Genomic DNA, 22,424 nt, shown 5'->3' with positions numbered 1-22,424 from the left:
CTCAGCCTGACTATAAGTTCCTGCAGCGTCTCAGCCTGACTATAAGTTCCTGCAGCGTCTCAGCCTGACTATAAGTTCCTGCAGCGTCTCAGCCTGACTATAAGTTCCTGCAGCGTCTCAGCCTGACTATAGGTTCCTGCAGCGTCTCAGCCTGACTATAGGTTCCTGCAGCGTCTCAGCCTGTCTATAAGTTCCTGCAGCGTCTCTGTCTGACTATAAGTTCCTGCAGCGTCTCAGCCTGACTATAAGTTCCTGCAGCGTCTCAGCCTGCCTATAGGTTCCTGCAGCGTCTCAGCCTGACTATAAGTTCCTGCAGCGTCTCAGTCTGACTATAAGTTCCTGCAGCGTCACAGCCTGACTATAGGTTCCTGCAGCGTCACAGCCTGACTATAGGTTCCTGCAGCGTCTCAGCCTGTCTATAGGTTCCTGCAGCGTCTCAGCCTGTCTATAAGTTCCTGCAGCGTCTCAGCCTGACTATAGGTTCCTGCAGCGTCTCAGCCTGACTATAGGTTCCTGCAGCGTCTCAGCCTGACTATAGGTTCCTGCAGCGTCTCAGCCTGACTATAGGTTCCTGCAGCGTCTCAGCCTGACTATAAGTTCCTGCAGCGTCTCAGCCTGACTATAAGTTCCTGCAGCGTCTCAGCCTGTCTATAAGTTCCTGCAGCGTCTCAGCCTGACTATAAGTTCCTGCAGCGTCTCAGCCTGACTATAGGTTCCTGCAGCGTCTCAGCCTGACTATAGGTTCCTGCAGCGTCTCAGCCTGACTATAGGTTCCTGCAGCGTCTCAGCCTGACTATAGGTTCCTGCAGCGTCTCAGCCTGACTATAGGTCCCTGCAGCGTCTCAGCCTGACTATAGGTCCCTGCAGCGTCTCAGCCTGACTATAAGTTCCTGCAGCGTCTCAGCCTGACTATAGGTTCCTGCAGCGTCACAGCCTGACTATAGGTTCCTGCAGCGTCTCAGCCTGTCTATAGGTTCCTGCAGCGTCTCAGCCTGACTATAGGTTCCTGCAGCGTCTCAGCCTGACTATAGGTTCCTGCAGCGTCTCACCCTGACTATAGGTTCCTGCAGCGTCTCAGCCTGACTATAGGTCCCTGCAGCGTCTCAGCCTGACTATAAGTTCCTGCAGCGTCTCAGCCTGACTATAGGTTCCTGCAGCGTCTCAGCCTGACTATAGGTTCCTGCAGCGTCTCAGCCTGACTATAGGTTCCTGCAGCGTCTCAGCCTGACTATAGGTTCCTTCTTAATAGAACTCCCATCTTAGTACTGTAAATTTACTGCTATATCTGAGCTAGGACACGGCGCTCCCAAATCTAATCTCTCTGCCCATGTTACATCTCCCCCCTCCCCCCTGGTGTTAGCCTGGGGCAATGTACTGTGAGTTATACACATACTGACAGATTTGGTAATTATGCAGCTTTTCATACACACTCACCAATCGGCCGACCGATATGTCTAGCCACAGGAACCAGTTGTGATGTCGCTGGTGCCCACGGCCGGCATATGGGTCAGTCAGTCACCCATACACACAGGCAGATGTGCACAATATATGTTTCAGATATATCACATCCGCTGTACTGCGCTGCTGACGCGTTATATCCGAGAACGGCATGGTTCATCAATCTACCATGTGTACGCAAAGCACCAGTTGATGGTCCGAACGATATATCGTTTAGCGTGTACCCAGCATTACTTGTTGTTTTTGCTTTGCTCCCAGCTCAGAAGCAGCCCCTGTATGAGCACACTGCTATAGGCAGGTAATAAACCAAATAGCAGAGTTTGTTCTATACGATGTCCCTATTTATTCTCATTCCCTATAACTGCATTTCTGCTGCCTCTGTAATAGAGAAACTACTGCTGAGCTGTATTATACATATACTGTGTGATATATGGAACTTGTCCATCGCCCATAAGTTAGGAGCTGGTCAGATTGAGTTATTCCAGGCTCTAACACATCACAGTGATAATATCTGCCCCCTCTGCCCCAGCAGCGCCTGCCTATAACCTATACTAGTATCCCGGCTCTAACACATCAGAGTGATAATATCTGATCCAGCAGCACCTGCCTATAACCTATACTAGTATCCTGGCTCTAACACATCACAGTGATAATATCTGCCCCCTCTGCCCCAGCAGCACCTGCCTATAACCTATACTAGTATCCTGGCTCTAACACATCAGAATGATAATATCTGCCCCCTCTGCCCCAGCAGCACCTGCCTATAACCTATACTAGTATCCTGGCTCTAACACATCACAGTGATAATATCTGCCCCCTCTGCCCCAGCAGCACCTGCCTATAACCTATACTAGTATCCTGGCTCTAACACATCACAGTGATAATATCTGCCCCCTCTGCCCCAGCAACACCTGCTTATAACCTATACTAGTATCCTGGCACTAACACAACACAGTGATAATATCTGCCCCCTCTGCCCCAGCAGCACCTGCCTATAACCTATACTAGTATCCTGGCTCTAACACATCACAGTAATAATATCTGCCCCCTCTGCCCCAGCAGCACCTGCCTATAACCTATACTAGTATCCTGGCTCTAACACATCACAGTGATAATATCTGCCCCCTCTGCCCCTGCAGCACCTGCCTATAACCTATACTAGTATCCTGGCTCTATCACATCACAGTGATAATATCTGCCCCCTCTGCCCCAGCAGCACCTGCCTATAACCTATACTAGTATCCTGGCTCTAACACATCACAGTGATAATATCTGCCCCCTCTGCCCCAGCAGCACCTGCCTATAACCTATACTAGTATCCTGGCTCTAACACATCACAGTGATAATATCTGCCCCCTCTGCCCCAGCAGCACCTGCCTATAACCTATACTAGTATCCCGGCTCTAACACATCAGAGTGATAATATCTGCCCCCTCTGCCCCAGCAGCACCTGCCTATAACCTATACTAGTATCCTGGCTCTAACACATCACAGTGATAATATCTGCCCCCTCTGCCCCAGCAGCACCTGCCTATAACCTATACTAGTATCCTGGCTCTAACACATCAGAATGATAATATCTGCCCCCTCTGCCCCAGCAGCACCTGCCTATAACCTATACTAGTATCCTGGCTCTAACACATCACAGTGATAATATCTGCCCCCTCTGCCCCAGCAGCACCTGCCTATAACCTATACTAGTATCCTGGCTCTAACACATCACAGTGATAATATCTGCCCCCTCTGCCCCAGCAACACCTGCTTATAACCTATACTAGTATCCTGGCACTAACACAACACAGTGATAATATCTGCCCCCTCTGCCCCAGCAGCGCCTGCCTATAACCTATACTAGTATCCCGGCTCTAACACATCAGAGTGATAATATCTGATCCAGCAGCACCTGCCTATAACCTATACTAGTATCCTGGCTCTAACACATCACAGTGATAATATCTGCCCCCTCTGCCCCAGCAGCACCTGCCTATAACCTATACTAGTATCCTGGCTCTAACACATCAGAATGATAATATCTGCCCCCTCTGCCCCAGCAGCACCTGCCTATAACCTATACTAGTATCCTGGCTCTAACACATCACAGTGATAATATCTGCCCCCTCTGCCCCAGCAGCACCTGCCTATAACCTATACTAGTATCCTGGCTCTAACACATCACAGTGATAATATCTGCCCCCTCTGCCCCAGCAACACCTGCTTATAACCTATACTAGTATCCTGGCACTAACACAACACAGTGATAATATCTGCCCCCTCTGCCCCAGCAGCACCTGCCTATAACCTATACTAGTATCCTGGCTCTAACACATCACAGTAATAATATCTGCCCCCTCTGCCCCAGCAGCACCTGCCTATAACCTATACTAGTATCCTGGCTCTAACACATCACAGTGATAATATCTGCCCCCTCTGCCCCTGCAGCACCTGCCTATAACCTATACTAGTATCCTGGCTCTATCACATCACAGTGATAATATCTGCCCCCTCTGCCCCAGCAGCACCTGCCTATAACCTATACTAGTATCCTGGCTCTAACACATCACAGTGATAATATCTGCCCCCTCTGCCCCAGCAGCACCTGCCTATAACCTATACTAGTATCCTGGCTCTAACACATCACAGTGATAATATCTGCTCCCTCTGCCCCAGCAGCACCTGCCTATAATCTATACTAGTATCCCGGCTCTAACACATCACAGTGATAATATCTGCCCCCTCTGCCCCAGCAGCACCTGCCTATAACCTATACTAGTATCCTGGCTCTAACACATCACAGTGATAATATCTGCCCCCTCTGCCCCAGCAACACCTGCTTATAACCTATACTAGTATCCTGGCACTAACACAACACAGTGATAATATCTGCCCCCTCTGCCCCAGCAGCACCTGCCTATAACCTATACTAGTATCCTGGCTCTAACACATCACAGTAATAATATCTGCCCCCTCTGCCCCAGCAGCACCTGCCTATAACCTATACTAGTATCCTGGCTCTAACACATCACAGTGATAATATCTGCCCCCTCTGCCCCTGCAGCACCTGCCTATAACCTATACTAGTATCCTGGCTCTATCACATCACAGTGATAATATCTGCCCCCTCTGCCCCAGCAGCACCTGCCTATAACCTATACTAGTATCCTGGCACTAACACATCAGAGTGATAATATCTGCCCCCTCTGCCCCAGCAGCACCTGCCTATAACCTATACTAGTAGCCTTACAGTGAGCGGGGATTTATATAACGCTGGTCACTGTGCAGGGCTTTATGATCAGGAAACCTCTGCTTTACTCCCCGGCTATTCCGGCAGTTACGGTACATGATGACATTTATGTCTGTATATAAAAGATACATGTCTGGAGATGAATCCATGTCTGCATTAATAAGATGTGTATGTCTATCTATGTTTGTACAGCGATGTGGCTCAGTGTTACTCGCTAAGATTAAAGCATCGATCTTTCTCGCTGGTTACATTTTCCTGCCTGTTCTGTTTGATCTTTGTAGGGATGACATTGGGATAGTGTCCTGTGACGACATCAATAAATTCGGAGTCAGCAAGTCGGGGATGAAAGGCTCAGAGTCTCCCAGCTATTTCCTAGAGCACGAGAGCGGCAAATATTACACTTTAATTGAAGGTGAGGGACATGACGTTGGCTCAGAATATGAGAGAGGTAGATCTACAGGGGTGCGGAGAAGAGAAAAGACGCCGACTCACGGTATGATCCATTACCTCGCCCTCAATCACTAAACTGCACTGATTTCCTCCCTGCCTCTGAGTGATACGTCCTAAAACTTACCCCGTGTATGTGGATATAATTACCTCTACAACTGTGGCAGAAACATGCATTAAGATTTATTAAACACCTTCAAACCATAATACTGTATGTAGGCTCCCAACACTACGCATGAACCAAGCTCAGTGTGACCCTCTGTTACAGACAGATAGAGATCCACCCACATCAGTAGGACAGTGTCTCACACAGCTGAGGCTACAGTCATCTAAGCTGCTGTGACCTCACTCGCCACCTGACTTTCTGTATGAATGCACCTAGTTAATTTTCCCCAGCAAGATGGAAGACCTGTCAGTCACTCTCTGCTGCCTGAAGTAGGGTAGCATCTCCCCTTTAACATGGAAACCTGCTGTAGAGGAATGAGAGCGTACAGGGGGCACATTTAGTATATTGATCCGCTCAGTAACATTCAGCGGTTGCTATTTCTGAGTTACAAATACTTTACTGGCTTGTTGAGCTGCCATTTCTGACTCTATATAACGTACATGTGAATGCAGCGTGACGTAAGGGGTCTAATGGGAACTCTTTCACCATAATATGTTAATACTGACAGCTGAGCCAAGATAGATTTCCCGACCCAAAGGCAACATTATATCATTTTAGCTTCCTCATCTCCTGCGCGGTCTCTTACAGCAGTTTATAGCATCATGGGGCAGCATACAATAGCGCAGTACAGTACATAGCAATACATCTGCATTATAACAGAGCAGGCAGCATACAATAGCGCAGTACAGTACAGAGCAATACATCTGCATTATAACAGAGCAGGCAGCATACAATAGCGCAGTACAGTACATAGCAATACATCTGCATTATAACAGCAGGCAGCATACAATAGCACAGTACAGTACAGAGCAATACATCTGCATTATAACAGAGCAGGCAGCATACAATGGCGCAGTACAGTACAGAGCAATACATCTGCATTATAACAGCAGGCAGCATACAATGGCGCAGTACAGTACATAGCAATACATCTGCATTATAACAGAGCAGGCAGCATACAATAGCGCAGTACAGTACATAGCAATACATCTGCATTATAACAGAGCAGGCAGCATACAATAGCGCAGTACAGTACATAGCAATACATCTGCATTATAACAGCAGGCAGCATACAATAGCACAGTACAGTACAGAGCAATACATCTGCATTATAACAGAGCAGGCAGCATACAATAGCGCAGTACAGTACAGAACAATACATCTGCATTATAACAGAGCAGGCAGCATACAATAGTGCAGTACAGTGCAGAACAATACATCTGCATTATAACAGAGCAGGCAGCATACAATAGCGCAGTACAGTACAGAGCAATACATCTGCATTATAACAGAGCAGGCAGCATACAATAGCGCAGTACAGTACAGAGCAATACATCTGCATTATAACAGCAGGCAGCATACAATAGCGCAGTACAGTACAGAGCAATACATCTGCATTATAACAGAGCAGGCAGCATACAATAGCGCAGTACAGTACATAACAATACATCTGCATTATAACAGAGCAGGCAGCATACAATAGCGCAGTACAGTACAGAGCAATACATCTGCATTATAACAGAGCAGGCAGCATACAATAGCGCAGTACAGTACAGAGCAATACATCTGCATTATAACAGCAGGGAGCATACAATAGTGCTGTACAGTACATAGCAAATCATCTGCATTATAACAGAGCAGGCAGCATACAATAGCGCAGTACAGTATAGAGCAATACATCTGCATTATAACAGAGCAGGCAGCATACAATAGTGCAGTACAGTACAGAGCAATACATCTGCATTATAACAGAGCAGGCAGCATACAATGACGCAGTACAGTACAGAGCAATACATCTGCATTATAACAGCAGGCAGCATACAATGGCGCAGTACAGTACATAGCAATATATCTGCATTATAACAGCAGGCAGCATACAATAGCGCAGTACAGTACAGAGCAATACATCTGCAGTATAACAGCAGACAGCATACAATAGCGCAGTACAGTACATAGCAATATATCTGCATTATAACAGCAGGCAGCATACAATAGCGCAGTACAGTACATAGCAATACATCTGCATTATAACAGAGCAGGCAGCATACAATAGCGCAGTACAGTACAGAGCAATACATCTGCATTATAACAGAGCAGGCAGCATACAATAGCGCAGTACAGTTCAGAGCAATACATCTGCATTATAACAGAGCAGGCAGCATACAATAGTGCAGTACAGTACAGAACAATACATCTGCATTATAACAGCAGGCAGCATACAATGGCGCAGTACAGTACATAGCAATACATCTGCATTATAACAGCAGGCAGCATACAATAGCACAGTACAGTACATAGCAATACATCTGCATTATAACAGAGCAGGCAGCATACAATAGCGCAGTACAGTACATAGCAATACATCTGCATTATAACAGAGCAGGCAGCATACAATAGCGCAGTACAGTACATAGCAATACATCTGCATTATAACAGCAGGCAGCATACAATAGCACAGTACAGTACAGAGCAATACATCTGCATTATAACAGCAGGCAGCATACAATAGCACAGTACAGAGCAATACATCTGCATTATAACAGCAAGCAGCATACAATAGCGCAGTACAGTACAGAGCAATACATCTGCATTATAACAGCAGGCAGCATACAATAGCGCAGTACAGTACATAGCAATACATCTGCATTATAACAGAGCAGGCAGCATACAATAGCGCAGTACAGTACATAGCAATACATCTGCATTATAACAGCAGGCAGCATACAATAGCACAGTACAGTACAGAGCAATACATCTGCATTATAACAGCAGGCAGCATACAATAGCGCAGTACAGTACAGAGCAATACATCTGCATTATAACAGCAGGCAGCATACAATAGCGCAGTACAGTACAGAGCAATACATCTGCAGTATAACAGCAGGCAGCATACAATAGCGCAGTACAGTACAGAGCAATACATCTGCATTATAACAGCAGGCAGCATACAATGGCGCAGTACAGTACATAGCAATATATCTGCATTATAACAGCAGGCAGCATACAATGGCGCAGTACAGTACAGAACAATACATCTGCATTATAACAGAGCAGGCAGCATACAATGGCGCAGTACAGTACATAGCAATATATCTGCATTAAAACAGCAGGCAGCATACAATAGCGCAGTACAGTACATAGCAATACATCTGCATTATAACAGAAGGCAGCATACAATGGCGCAGTACAGTACATAGCAATATATCTGCATTATAACAGCAGGCAGCATACAATAGCGCAGTACAGTACATAGCAATACATCTGCATTATAACAGCAGGCAGCATACAATGGCGCAGTACAGTACATAGCAATATATCTGCATTATAACAGCAGGCAGCATACAATAGCGCAGTACAGTACATAGCAATACATCTGCATTATAACAGCAGGCAGCATACAATAGCACAGTACAGTACATAGCAATACATCTGCAGTATAACAGAGCAGGCAGCATACAATGGCGCAGTACAGTACAGAGCAATACATCTGCAGTATAACAGCAGACAGCATACAATGGCGCAGTACAGTACATAGCAATACATCTGCAGTATAACAGCAGACAGCATACAATAGTGCTGTACAGTACAGAGCAATACATCTGCATTATAACAGCAGGCAGCATACAATGGCGCAGTACAGTACATAACAATACATCTGCATTATAACAGAGCAGGCAGCATACAATAGCGCAGTACAGTACAGAACAATACATCTGCATTATAACAGCAGGCAGCATACAATAGTGCAGTACAGTACAGAACAATACATCTGCATTATAACAGAGCAGGCAGCATACAATAGCGCAGTACAGTACAGAGCAATACATCTGCATTATAACAGAGCAGGCAGCATACAATAGCGCAGTACAGTACAGAGCAATACATCTGCATTATAACAGCAGGCAGCATACAATAGCGCAGTACAGTACAGAGCAATACATCTGCATTATAACAGAGCAGGCAGCATACAATAGCGCAGTACAGTACATAACAATACATCTGCATTATAACAGAGCAGGCAGCATACAATAGCGCAGTACAGTACAGAGCAATACATCTGCATTATAACAGAGCAGGCAGCATACAATAGCGCAGTACAGTACAGAGCAATACATCTGCATTATAACAGCAGGCAGCATACAATAGTGCTGTACAGTACATAGCAATACATCTGCATTATAACAGAGCAGGCAGCATACAATAGCGCAGTACAGTATAGAGCAATACATCTGCATTATAACAGAGCAGGCAGCATACAATAGTGCAGTACAGTACAGAGCAATACATCTGCATTATAACAGAGCAGGCAGCATACAATGGCGCAGTACAGTACAGAGCAATACATCTGCATTATAACAGCAGGCAGCATACAATAGCGCAGTACAGTACATAGCAATACATCTGCATTATAACAGCAGGCAGCATACAATAGCACAGTACAGTACAGAGCAATACATCTGCATTATAACAGAGCAGGCAGCATACAATGGCGCAGTACAGTACAGAGCAATACATCTGCATTATAACAGCAGGCAGCATACAATGGCGCAGTACAGTACATAGCAATACATCTGCATTATAACAGAGCAGGCAGCATACAATAGCGCAGTACAGTACATAGCAATACATCTGCATTATAACAGAGCAGGCAGCATACAATAGCGCAGTACAGTACATAGCAATACATCTGCATTATAACAGCAGGCAGCATACAATAGCACAGTACAGTACAGAGCAATACATCTGCATTATAACAGAGCAGGCAGCATACAATAGCGCAGTACAGTACAGAACAATACATCTGCATTATAACAGAGCAGGCAGCATACAATAGTGCAGTACAGTACAGAACAATACATCTGCATTATAACAGAGCAGGCAGCATACAATAGCGCAGTACAGTACAGAGCAATACATCTGCATTATAACAGAGCAGGCAGCATACAATAGCGCAGTACAGTACAGAGCAATACATCTGCATTATAACAGCAGGCAGCATACAATAGCGCAGTACAGTACAGAGCAATACATCTGCATTATAACAGAGCAGGCAGCATACAATAGCGCAGTACAGTACATAACAATACATCTGCATTATAACAGAGCAGGCAGCATACAATAGCGCAGTACAGTACAGAGCAATACATCTGCATTATAACAGAGCAGGCAGCATACAATAGCGCAGTACAGTACAGAGCAATACATCTGCATTATAACAGCAGGGAGCATACAATAGTGCTGTACAGTACATAGCAAATCATCTGCATTATAACAGAGCAGGCAGCATACAATAGCGCAGTACAGTATAGAGCAATACATCTGCATTATAACAGAGCAGGCAGCATACAATAGTGCAGTACAGTACAGAGCAATACATCTGCATTATAACAGAGCAGGCAGCATACAATGACGCAGTACAGTACAGAGCAATACATCTGCATTATAACAGCAGGCAGCATACAATGGCGCAGTACAGTACATAGCAATATATCTGCATTATAACAGCAGGCAGCATACAATAGCGCAGTACAGTACAGAGCAATACATCTGCAGTATAACAGCAGACAGCATACAATAGCGCAGTACAGTACATAGCAATATATCTGCATTATAACAGCAGGCAGCATACAATAGCGCAGTACAGTACATAGCAATACATCTGCATTATAACAGAGCAGGCAGCATACAATAGCGCAGTACAGTACAGAGCAATACATCTGCATTATAACAGAGCAGGCAGCATACAATAGCGCAGTACAGTTCAGAGCAATACATCTGCATTATAACAGAGCAGGCAGCATACAATAGTGCAGTACAGTACAGAACAATACATCTGCATTATAACAGCAGGCAGCATACAATGGCGCAGTACAGTACATAGCAATACATCTGCATTATAACAGCAGGCAGCATACAATAGCACAGTACAGTACATAGCAATACATCTGCATTATAACAGAGCAGGCAGCATACAATAGCGCAGTACAGTACATAGCAATACATCTGCATTATAACAGAGCAGGCAGCATACAATAGCGCAGTACAGTACATAGCAATACATCTGCATTATAACAGCAGGCAGCATACAATAGCACAGTACAGTACAGAGCAATACATCTGCATTATAACAGCAGGCAGCATACAATAGCACAGTACAGAGCAATACATCTGCATTATAACAGCAGGCAGCATACAATAGCGCAGTACAGTACAGAGCAATACATCTGCATTATAACAGCAGGCAGCATACAATAGCGCAGTACAGTACATAGCAATACATCTGCATTATAACAGAGCAGGCAGCATACAATAGCGCAGTACAGTACATAGCAATACATCTGCATTATAACAGCAGGCAGCATACAATAGCACAGTACAGTACAGAGCAATACATCTGCATTATAACAGCAGGCAGCATACAATAGCGCAGTACAGTACAGAGCAATACATCTGCATTATAACAGCAGGCAGCATACAATAGCGCAGTACAGTACAGAGCAATACATCTGCAGTATAACAGCAGGCAGCATACAATAGCGCAGTACAGTACAGAGCAATACATCTGCATTATAACAGCAGGCAGCATACAATGGCGCAGTACAGTACATAGCAATATATCTGCATTATAACAGCAGGCAGCATACAATGGCGCAGTACAGTACAGAACAATACATCTGCATTATAACAGAGCAGGCAGCATACAATGGCGCAGTACAGTACATAGCAATATATCTGCATTATAACAGCAGGCAGCATACAATAGCGCAGTACAGTACATAGCAATACATCTGCATTATAACAGAAGGCAGCATACAATGGCGCAGTACAGTACATAGCAATATATCTGCATTATAACAGCAGGCAGCATACAATAGCGCAGTACAGTACATAGCAATACATCTGCATTATAACAGCAGGCAGCATACAATGGCGCAGTACAGTACATAGCAATATATCTGCATTATAACAGCAGGCAGCATACAATAGCGCAGTACAGTACATAGCAATACATCTGCATTATAACAGCAGGCAGCATACAATAGCACAGTACAGTACATAGCAATACATCTGCAGTATAACAGAGCAGGCAGCATACAATGGCGCAGTACAGTACAGAGCAATACATCTGCAGTATAACAGCAGACAGCATACAATGGCGCAGTACAGTACATAGCAATACATCTGCAGTATAACAGCAGACAGCATACAATAGTGCTGTACAGTACAGAGCAATACATCTGCATTATAACAGCAGGCAGCATACAATGGCGCAGTACAGTACATAACAATACATCTGCATTATAACAGAGCAGGCAGCATACAATAGCGCAGTACAGTACAGAACAATACATCTGCATTATAACAGAGCAGGCAGCATACAATAGTGCAGTACAGTACAGAACAATACATCTGCATTATAACAGAGCAGGCAGCATACAATAGCGCAGTACAGTACAGAGCAATACATCTGCATTATAACAGAGCAGGCAGCATACAATAGCGCAGTACAGTACAGAGCAATACATCTGCATTATAACAGCAGGCAGCATACAATAGCGCAGTACAGTACAGAGCAATACATCTGCATTATAACAGAGCAGGCAGCATACAATAGCGCAGTACAGTACATAACAATACATCTGCATTATAACAGAGCAGGCAGCATACAATAGCGCAGTACAGTACAGAGCAATACATCTGCATTATAACAGAGCAGGCAGCATACAATAGCGCAGTACAGTACAGAGCAATACATCTGCATTATAACAGCAGGCAGCATACAATAGTGCTGTACAGTACATAGCAATACATCTGCATTATAACAGAGCAGGCAGCATACAATAGCGCAGTACAGTATAGAGCAATACATCTGCATTATAACAGCAGGCAGCATACAATGGCGCAGTACAGTACATAGCAATATATCTGCATTATAACAGCAGGCAGCATACAATAGCGCAGTACAGTACAGAGCAATACATCTGCAGTATAACAGCAGACAGCATACAATAGCGCAGTACAGTACATAGCAATATATCTGCATTATAACAGCAGGCAGCATACAATAGCGCAGTACAGTACATAGCAATACATCTGCATTATAACAGAGCAGGCAGCATACAATAGCGCAGTACAGTACAGAGCAATACATCTGCATTATAACAGAGCAGGCAGCATACAATGGCGCAGTACAGTACATAGCAATATATCTGCATTATAACAGCAGGCAGCATACAATGGCGCAGTACAGTACATAGTAATATATCTGCATTATAACAGCAGGCAGCATACAATAGCGCAGTACAGTACAGAGCAATACATCTGCAGTATAACAGCAGACAGCATACAATAGCGCAGTACAGTACATAGCAATATATCTGCATTATAACAGCAGGCAGCATACAATAGCGCAGTACAGTACATAGCAATACATCTGCATTATAACAGAGCAGGCAGCATACAATAGCGCAGTACAGTACAGAGCAATACATCTGCATTATAACAGAGCAGGCAGCATACAATAGCGCAGTACAGTACAGAGCAATACATCTGCATTATAACAGAGCAGGCAGCATACAATAGTGCAGTACAGTACAGAACAATACATCTGCATTATAACAGCAGGCAGCATACAATGGCGCAGTACAGTACATAGCAATACATCTGCATTATAACAGCAGGCAGCATACAATAGCACAGTACAGTACAGAGCAATACATCTGCATTATAACAGAGCAGGCAGCATACAATGGCGCAGTACAGTACAGAGCAATACATCTGCATTATAACAGCAGGCAGCATACAATGGCGCAGTACAGTACATAGCAATACATCTGCATTATAACAGAGCAGGCAGCATACAATAGCGCAGTACAGTACATAGCAATACATCTGCATTATAACAGAGCAGGCAGCATACAATAGCGCAGTACAGTACATAGCAATACATCTGCATTATAACAGCAGGCAGCATACAATAGCGCAGTACAGTACAGAGCAATACATCTGCATTATAACAGCAGGCAGCATACAATAGCGCAGTACAGTACAGAGCAATACATCTGCATTATAACAGCAGGCAGCATACAATAGCGCAGTACAGTACAGAGCAATATATCTGCATTATAACAGCAGGCAGCATACAATAGCGCAGTACAGTACATAGCAATACATCTGCATTATAACAGAGCAGGCAGCATACAATAGCGCAGTACAGTACATAGCAATACATCTGCATTATAACAGCAGGCAGCATACAATAGCACAGTACAGTACAGAGCAATACATCTGCATTATAACAGCAGGCAGCATACAATAGCGCAGTACAGTACAGAGCAATACATCTGCATTATAACAGCAGGCAGCATACAATAGCGCAGTACAGTACAGAGCAATACATCTGCATTATAACAGCAGGCAGCATACAATGGTGCTGTACAGTACATAGCAATACATCTGCATTATAACAGAGCAGGCAGCATACAATAGCGCAGTACAGTATAGAGCAATACATCTGCATTATAACAGAGCAGGCAGCATACAATAGTGCAGTACAGTACAGAGCAATACATCTGCATTATAACAGAGCAGGCAGCATACAATGGCGCAGTACAGTACAGAGCAATACATCTGCATTATAACAGCAGGCAGCATACAATGGCGCAGTACAGTACATAGCAATATATCTGCATTATAACAGCAGGCAGCATACAATAGCGCAGTACAGTACAGAGCAATACATCTGCAGTATAACAGCAGACAGCATACAATAGCGCAGTACAGTACATAGCAATGTATCTGCATTATAACAGCAGGCAGCATACAATAGCGCAGTACAGTACATAGCAATACATCTGCATTATAACAGAGCAGGCAGCATACAATGGCGCAGTACAGTACAGAGCAATACATCTGCATTATAACAGAGCAGGCAGCATACAATAGCGCAGTACAGTACAGAGCAATACATCTGCATTATAACAGAGCAGGCAGCATACAATAGTGCAGTACAGTACAGAACAATACATCTGCATTATAACAGCAGGCAGCATACAATGGCGCAGTACAGTACATAGCAATACATCTGCATTATAACAGCAGGCAGCATACAATAGCACAGTACAGTACAGAGCAATACATCTGCATTATAACAGAGCAGGCAGCATACAATGGCGCAGTACAGTACAGAGCAATACATCTGCATTATAACAGCAGGCAGCATACAATGGCGCAGTACAGTACATAGCAATACATCTGCATTATAACAGAGCAGGCAGCATACAATAGCGCAGTACAGTACATAGCAATACATCTGCATTATAACAGAGCAGGCAGCATACAATAGCGCAGTACAGTACATAGCAATACATCTGCATTATAACAGCAGGCAGCATACAATAGCGCAGTACAGTACAGAGCAATACATCTGCATTATAACAGCAGGCAGCATACAATAGCGCAGTACATTACAGAGCAATACATCTGCATTATAACAGCAGGCAGCATACAATAGCGCAGTACAGTACAGAGCAATACATCTGCATTATAACAGCAGGCAGCATACAATAGCGCAGTACAGTACATAGCAATACATCTGCATTATAACAGAGCAGGCAGCATACAATAGCGCAGTACAGTACATAGCAATACATCTGCATTATAACAGCAGGCAGCATACAATAGCACAGTACAGTACAGAGCAATACATCTGCATTATAACAGCAGGCAGCATACAATAGCGCAGTACAGTACAGAGCAATACATCTGCATTATAACAGCAGGCAGCATACAATAGCGCAGTACAGTACAGAGCAATACATCTGCAGTATAACAGCAGGCAGCATACAATAGCGCAGTACAGTACAGAGCAATACATCTGCATTATAACAGCAGGCAGCATACAATGGCGCAGTACAGTACATAGCAATATATCCGCATTATAACAGCAGGCAGCATACAATGGCGCAGTACAGTACAGAACAATACATCTGCATTATAACAGAGCAGGCAGCATACAATGGCGCAGTACAGTACATAGCAATATATCTGCATTATAACAGCAGGCAGCATACAATAGCGCAGTACAGTACATAGCAATACATCTGCATTATAACAGCAGGCAGCATACAATGGCGCAGTACAGTACATAGCAATACATCTGCAGTATAACAGAGCAGGCAGCATACAATGGCGCAGTACAGTACATAGCAATATATCTGCATTATAACAGCAGGCAGCATACAATAGCGCAGTACAGTACATAGCAATACATCTGCATTATAACAACAGGCAGCATACAATAGCACAGTACAGTACATAGCAATACATCTGCAGTATAACAGAGCAGGCAGCATACAATGGCGCAGTACAGTACAGAGCAATACATCTGCATTACTACAGAGCAGGCAGCATACAATGGCGCAGTACAGTACAGAGCAATACATCTGCAGTATAACAGCAGACAGCATACAATAGCACAGTACAGTACATAGCAATACATCTGCAGTATAACAGAGCAGGCAGCATACAATGGCGCAGTACAGTACAGAACAATACATCTGCATTATAACAGAGCAGGCAGCATGTTGGGCCTATAACAGCTGGGCCTGGCAACAGTCACTTCCCCTGTACCTGAGCAGTGTCTACCACTAATTGTATATGCACAGAATTACTGTATATATTCACAGTTCAGAAAAAATACTAAATCAAAGCTACTTATGTTGGCGCATTACAAAATGAAGAACATTGTAACGTATGCAGGGGATATTTATTATTTCAGTTGTCGTTCTGTATTTCCAAAGTATTTACTCATATTATAATCTGCCTCATCTAAAGTATCTGTTCCTACTGATACATTGTTATACATCCTGCAATTTCTGCAATTGTTTTGTGATTTAATGTAACCCAGCACTGTGACTTCACCCTCTGCCAGGTGCCACCTTACTATATATATATATATACACACGCATACATAGCCCAGCACTGTGACTTCACCCTCTGCCAGGTGCCACCTTACTATATATATATATACACGCATACATAGCCCAGCACTGTGACTTCACCCTCTGCCAGGTGCCACCTTACTATATATATATATACACACGCATACATAGCCCAGCACTGTGATTCCACCCTCTGCCAGGTGCCACCTTACTATATATATATATACACGCATACATAGCCCAGCACTGTGACTTCACCCTCTGCCAGGTGCCACCTTACTATATATATATATACACACGCATACATAGCCCAGCACTGTGATTCCACCCTCTGCCAGGTGCCACTCCAGCAGCACTCCTCATCCAGTTAAGAAATACGCAAATAGGTGCCTTCCTCACATGGGCCCCATCCGGGGATCACGATGTATAAATCACCAACCTGGAGGCACTCGTATCAATAATATGGCGGGACACCAAGATACGCCGAATGTATCTTGGTGTCCCGCCATATTATTGATACGAGTGCCGTCTGGTTGGTGATTTATATATATATATTATATATATATATATATACACACTCACACACACATACATAACCCAGCACTGTGACTCCACCTTCTGCCAGGTCCCACCTTACTATATATATATATATATATATATATATATACACTGTATACATATATGTATATATATAAGAAACAATATTCTAGGCACCTGGGGCTTCCTGATATTTTAATATCCCAATTAGTGTTCAAACATGTCCATAAACATACTTCATAGAAGACAATACACTTCTCCTCTGTGTATAAGAGGTGGCAGCTCCCACCTCCTCAGAATGCTGGTTTGGATGAGACAACTAAGTAAATCTGGAAAGTGAGGGAGAGGAAAAATTGCCTGATAGTGTAATAAATCAAGTAAATAGGGGTAGCCATACAACAGGTAATCCTCTTATATACGTACCAGATGTTTTCTTTCAAGAGATTTTAGTGGATATATTGCTGGTTTCACTGAAAAGTGTTCCAATGTGCAAAAATAATCAAAAAGATAAAGATGATGAATGATAAATAATAAAATTGTTAGAGTCCGGTATTATGTAGGCTAGTCAGTGTTTTGCCCTCTTCTTGTGGAAAAAATTCAATAATAATAATAATAGAAAAACTGGATATGGTTTATATGGAATAAAACTGCATTTATTACAATAATAACAGGGAAAAAAGGGAGATATATAAAAAAGACAAAAAATGGGGATACAGTACAAGAAAATGTATAAAATAGGCGAGGAATACAGCATATAATAAAGATAAAAAGATAGCTTTTCCAAAATATTAAATAAGACTTAGCTGAGTAAAAGGAATCTATATGAAATACCGCCCCCCTAACCCTCCTTAGGGTGCCTATCCCTAACCTCCCCCCCAAGTGCCTAACCCTAATCCCCCCTCTAAGTGGCTAACCTTAACCCCCACCCTTCCCCGCTGCCTAAACCTAAGTCCCCCCCGGGAGCCCTAAACCTAACCCTCCCCCCCCGTGGCTGTCAGCTCGCGGCATCCGGCATCCCTTCATTCGGGATGTCTGGCGCTTGTCTTCCGCGTAGGGAAAATGACAGGCGTCTAGATATAGACGCCAGGCATTTCACCCTTGCCGGGATATGACAGTCGGGAAGCCGGCTGCCGGTATCACGTCAACAGGTTTCCCGATTGCATCCCGAGTAAAAAAGTCACATAAAGTGCTAGGTAGTGCAGTCCCTCAATAGGATAGTTTCTCTTTACTCCATATACTGTATTGGTAGGTGGAGGAGGTCCCACCTACCAATATATGGACTAGGGGCCTGATTCAGAGCCGGACGCTCTGAACGAGCGCCCGCTCTGAATCAGGGCGTTTTTGTTTGGTTTTTTTGGTGCGTCCTCCTGGACACTCGCATAGCTGTGGGTGACCACCCACAGCTTATGCGAGCAGCCAAAAAGATGGTCGCGATGGTCAAGACCATCGCGACCATCTCGCTTGCGACGAGACCCTGCGGTAGGGTCTCGCTGCCGCAAGCCCTGGAGGGATTTTGGCTCTATCAGAGCCAAAAGCACTCCCACTGACATCACTAGTGATGTCAGTGGGGCCGGACCCAGATGGTAGGCGTTCCCATGGGAACGCCTCCGTCTGGGCAGCCACGCCCACCACAGGAGGCGTGCTGTCACTCACCATCGACAGCACGCCCCCTTTGGTGCAAGACCCCGAGTGGCGGCTTCCCCGTCACTTGCCGGGTCTCTCGCATGCGCACGACGGAGCAGCCTCCGTTGTACGCATGCGTATTTGGGTACCATCGACCCGCTTGCGAGCGTCCTGCGCTCGCGAGCGGGTCTGAATGAGACCCTAAAAACAAACTATCCTATTGAGGGACTGCACTACCTAGCTCTTTATGTGACTTTTTTACTCAGCTAATTCTTATTTAATATTTTATAAAAGCTTTTATCTTTATTGTATGCTGTATTCCTCGCCTATTTTATACATTTTCTTGTACTGTATCCCCATTTTTTGTCTTTTTTATATATCTCCCTTTTTTTCCCTGTTATTATTGTAATAAATGCAGTTTTTGTCCATATAAACCATATCCAGTTTTTTTATTATTATTATTATTATTATTATTATTGAATTTTTTCCACAAGAAGAGGGCAAAACACTGACTAGCCTACATAATACCGGACTCTAACAATTTTATTGTTTATTATTTTTTATTCATCATCTTTATCTTTTTGTTTATTTTTGCACATTCAAACACTTTTTACTGAAACCAGGAATATATCCACTAAAATCTCTTCAAAAAAATATATCTGGTACGTATAGAAAAGGATTACCTGTTGTATGGCTACCCCTATTTACTTAATTTATTACTCTATCAGGAGCTTTTTCCTCTCCCTCCCTTTATATATATATATATATATACACGCACATAACCCTGCACCGTGACTCCGCCCTCTGCCAGGTCCCACCTAGTATATATTTTCCGGAAACATATTTGATGAAAAATTGGCGCAAATGAATCGAATTTCTCAGAGGTACAACACAATTCATTTGTTGCTGCTGTTCCACGGAACTGTATCTGTATGTAAATGTTCTAAGCTGTATAGCGATCACTTTAGCGTTACACATGGCAGGGAAGGGCTCCCGCCCCTGCGTGTGTTTCTGAGTACATGTGTGAGCGGAACCTTCTCTTTTCTTTTTATGGTGATCTGAATGCAGAATCTGCACTAAAACCTGATCATTAATAAATAGGCCCATTTAGGCTTTTATGCAAAATTGTAGAAACTATATAACGCTACTCTACCTAATCCTATATTGTGCATCATTTTTCCGAATGTGAATTAGAAATGTATATGGGCCGGGCGCACAAAACGATGGAATATCAGTCACAAACTAGAGAACAAAACCGACCCTGGAGTAAGAGGAGCGCGTGTAGGGTGTCTATGGCGCACGGTGCAGTCATCTGTGCAGGACTGTTCCACCTTATCCGTCTCGCTGAGCATGAGACAACACTGCTAATTAGGCTGAAGTTTATCTGTCATGCAGCCTTTCTATTAATAGTCCCTCGGTTTTCACCCATCTGCTCTGCCCCTTGCAAAAATAGAATGAGATAAAACATGATATTCAGGAAATAGAGATTATGCATCCAGCACAGAGTGAGTCATTTTATATTAAAAAGAATTTGCGGGTGGCAATTATTATATAACACCTCTGACACAAGACAGCTGAAACAATGCTAATTGCAGGCTTATTTCTATTCCAATTTTCAGTTTTGAGTAGAATTCCATAGATAAAAAAATGAATCCAAAATGTTAGTAACCTGGGGTGAAGGCATTGCATGCAGCCCCAAGGAGAGTGCTCCCCACTGTGACAGACATCAGGGAACCTTAGGTGAAACATTAGGCCTCGGGTATATAATATACCGGATTAGCCTTTGCATTTGGGAACATCACCCAAAAGCTCGCCTTCCCGGTGTTGGGTTGTGTTACCCTCTGAGCACTGATACAAGTGGTAGCCAGAACCCTCCAGGTCACCATTCTTGTATGAAGATTTCGGCCCAAACGTTATACTGTAACCTGTAATTTCGGCGAGATAGCCAGTGAATTTATAGCAATAACTTGTTTTATGTGGAAACCGGGTTGGTTTTGCCTTAAAATTAATTGTCATTTTAAATGTAGCAACTATCTCACCAAAATTGTGCAAATCACAGGCTGTTACATTTTGGCTAAAGTGTTAAGCTGGCCGCACACATGGACGATCAGCCGATATGTACGATTTGCCGCGCACTCTCCGCGGGAGCTCCCCGGAAGTCGTGAGCACGATTTGGTAAAAAAACTACCAATTTGACTTCCAATCTCACGATCCGTCGGACCTTACGAATCGTGAGTTTCATCTTGACTTTCCCAAAACAAGAGAAGAGGCTCTTCATGATTGGTGGGAAATTTAAATAATAATAACAAAGGGCGGGGCTTGCCAGGGGGTGTAAAAAGCAGCCACCATTTTTTCCCTGTGCACATTCTATTCTGCTACTAGTGAGGCTAGGTGTATACCTGCTGACCCCTGTACATTGTTACTGTGCTCTGCTACTAGTGAGGCTAGGTGTATACCTGCTGTACCCTGTACATTGTTACTGTGCTCTGCTACTAGTGAGGCTAGGTGTATACCTGCTGTAACCTGTACATTGTACTGTGCTCTGCTACTAGTGAGGCTAGGTGTATATCTGCTGACCCCTGTACATTGTTACTGTGCTCTGCTACTAGTGAGGCTAGGTGTACACCTGCTGACCCCTGTACATTGTACTGTGCTCTGCTACTAGTGAGGCTAGGTGTATACCTGCTGTAACCTGTACATTGTTACTGTGCTCTGATACTAGTGAGGCTAGGTGTATACCTGCTGTAACCTGTACATTGTTACTGTGCTCTGCTACTAGTGAGGCTAGGTGTATACCTGCTGATCCCTGTACATTGTTACTGTGCTCTGCTACTAGTGAGGCTAGGTGTATACCTGCTGTAACCTGTACATTGTACTGTGCTCTGCTACTAGTGAGGCTAGGTGTATACCTGCTGACCCCTGTACATTGTTACTGTGCTCTGCTACTAGTGAGGCTAGGTGTATACCTGCTGACCCCTGTACATTGTTACTGTGCTCTGTTACTAGTGAG

General features: G+C 43.9%; 1 protein-coding gene across 1 annotated transcript in view; it reads left to right on the top strand.

Annotated features, from left to right (window-relative positions):
* LOC148453994 (connector enhancer of kinase suppressor of ras 2-like) overlaps window positions 1-22,424 on the top strand; it is a 970,642-nt gene that overhangs the window by 661,708 nt on the left and 286,510 nt on the right. The window contains exon 11 of the mRNA XM_088461402.1: window positions 4,981-5,192. Coding sequence (XP_088317528.1) covers window positions 4,981-5,192 — 212 coding nt within the window. The remainder of the gene's footprint in view (window positions 1-4,980; window positions 5,193-22,424) is intronic.

This window comes from Taudactylus pleione, unplaced genomic scaffold (genome assembly GCF_031769625.1).
Source record: "Taudactylus pleione unplaced genomic scaffold, aTauple2 ptg001043l, whole genome shotgun sequence".
Taxonomy (NCBI): Eukaryota; Metazoa; Chordata; class Amphibia; order Anura; family Myobatrachidae; genus Taudactylus; species Taudactylus pleione.
This window is presented reverse-complemented; position numbering and strand designations above follow the sequence as displayed.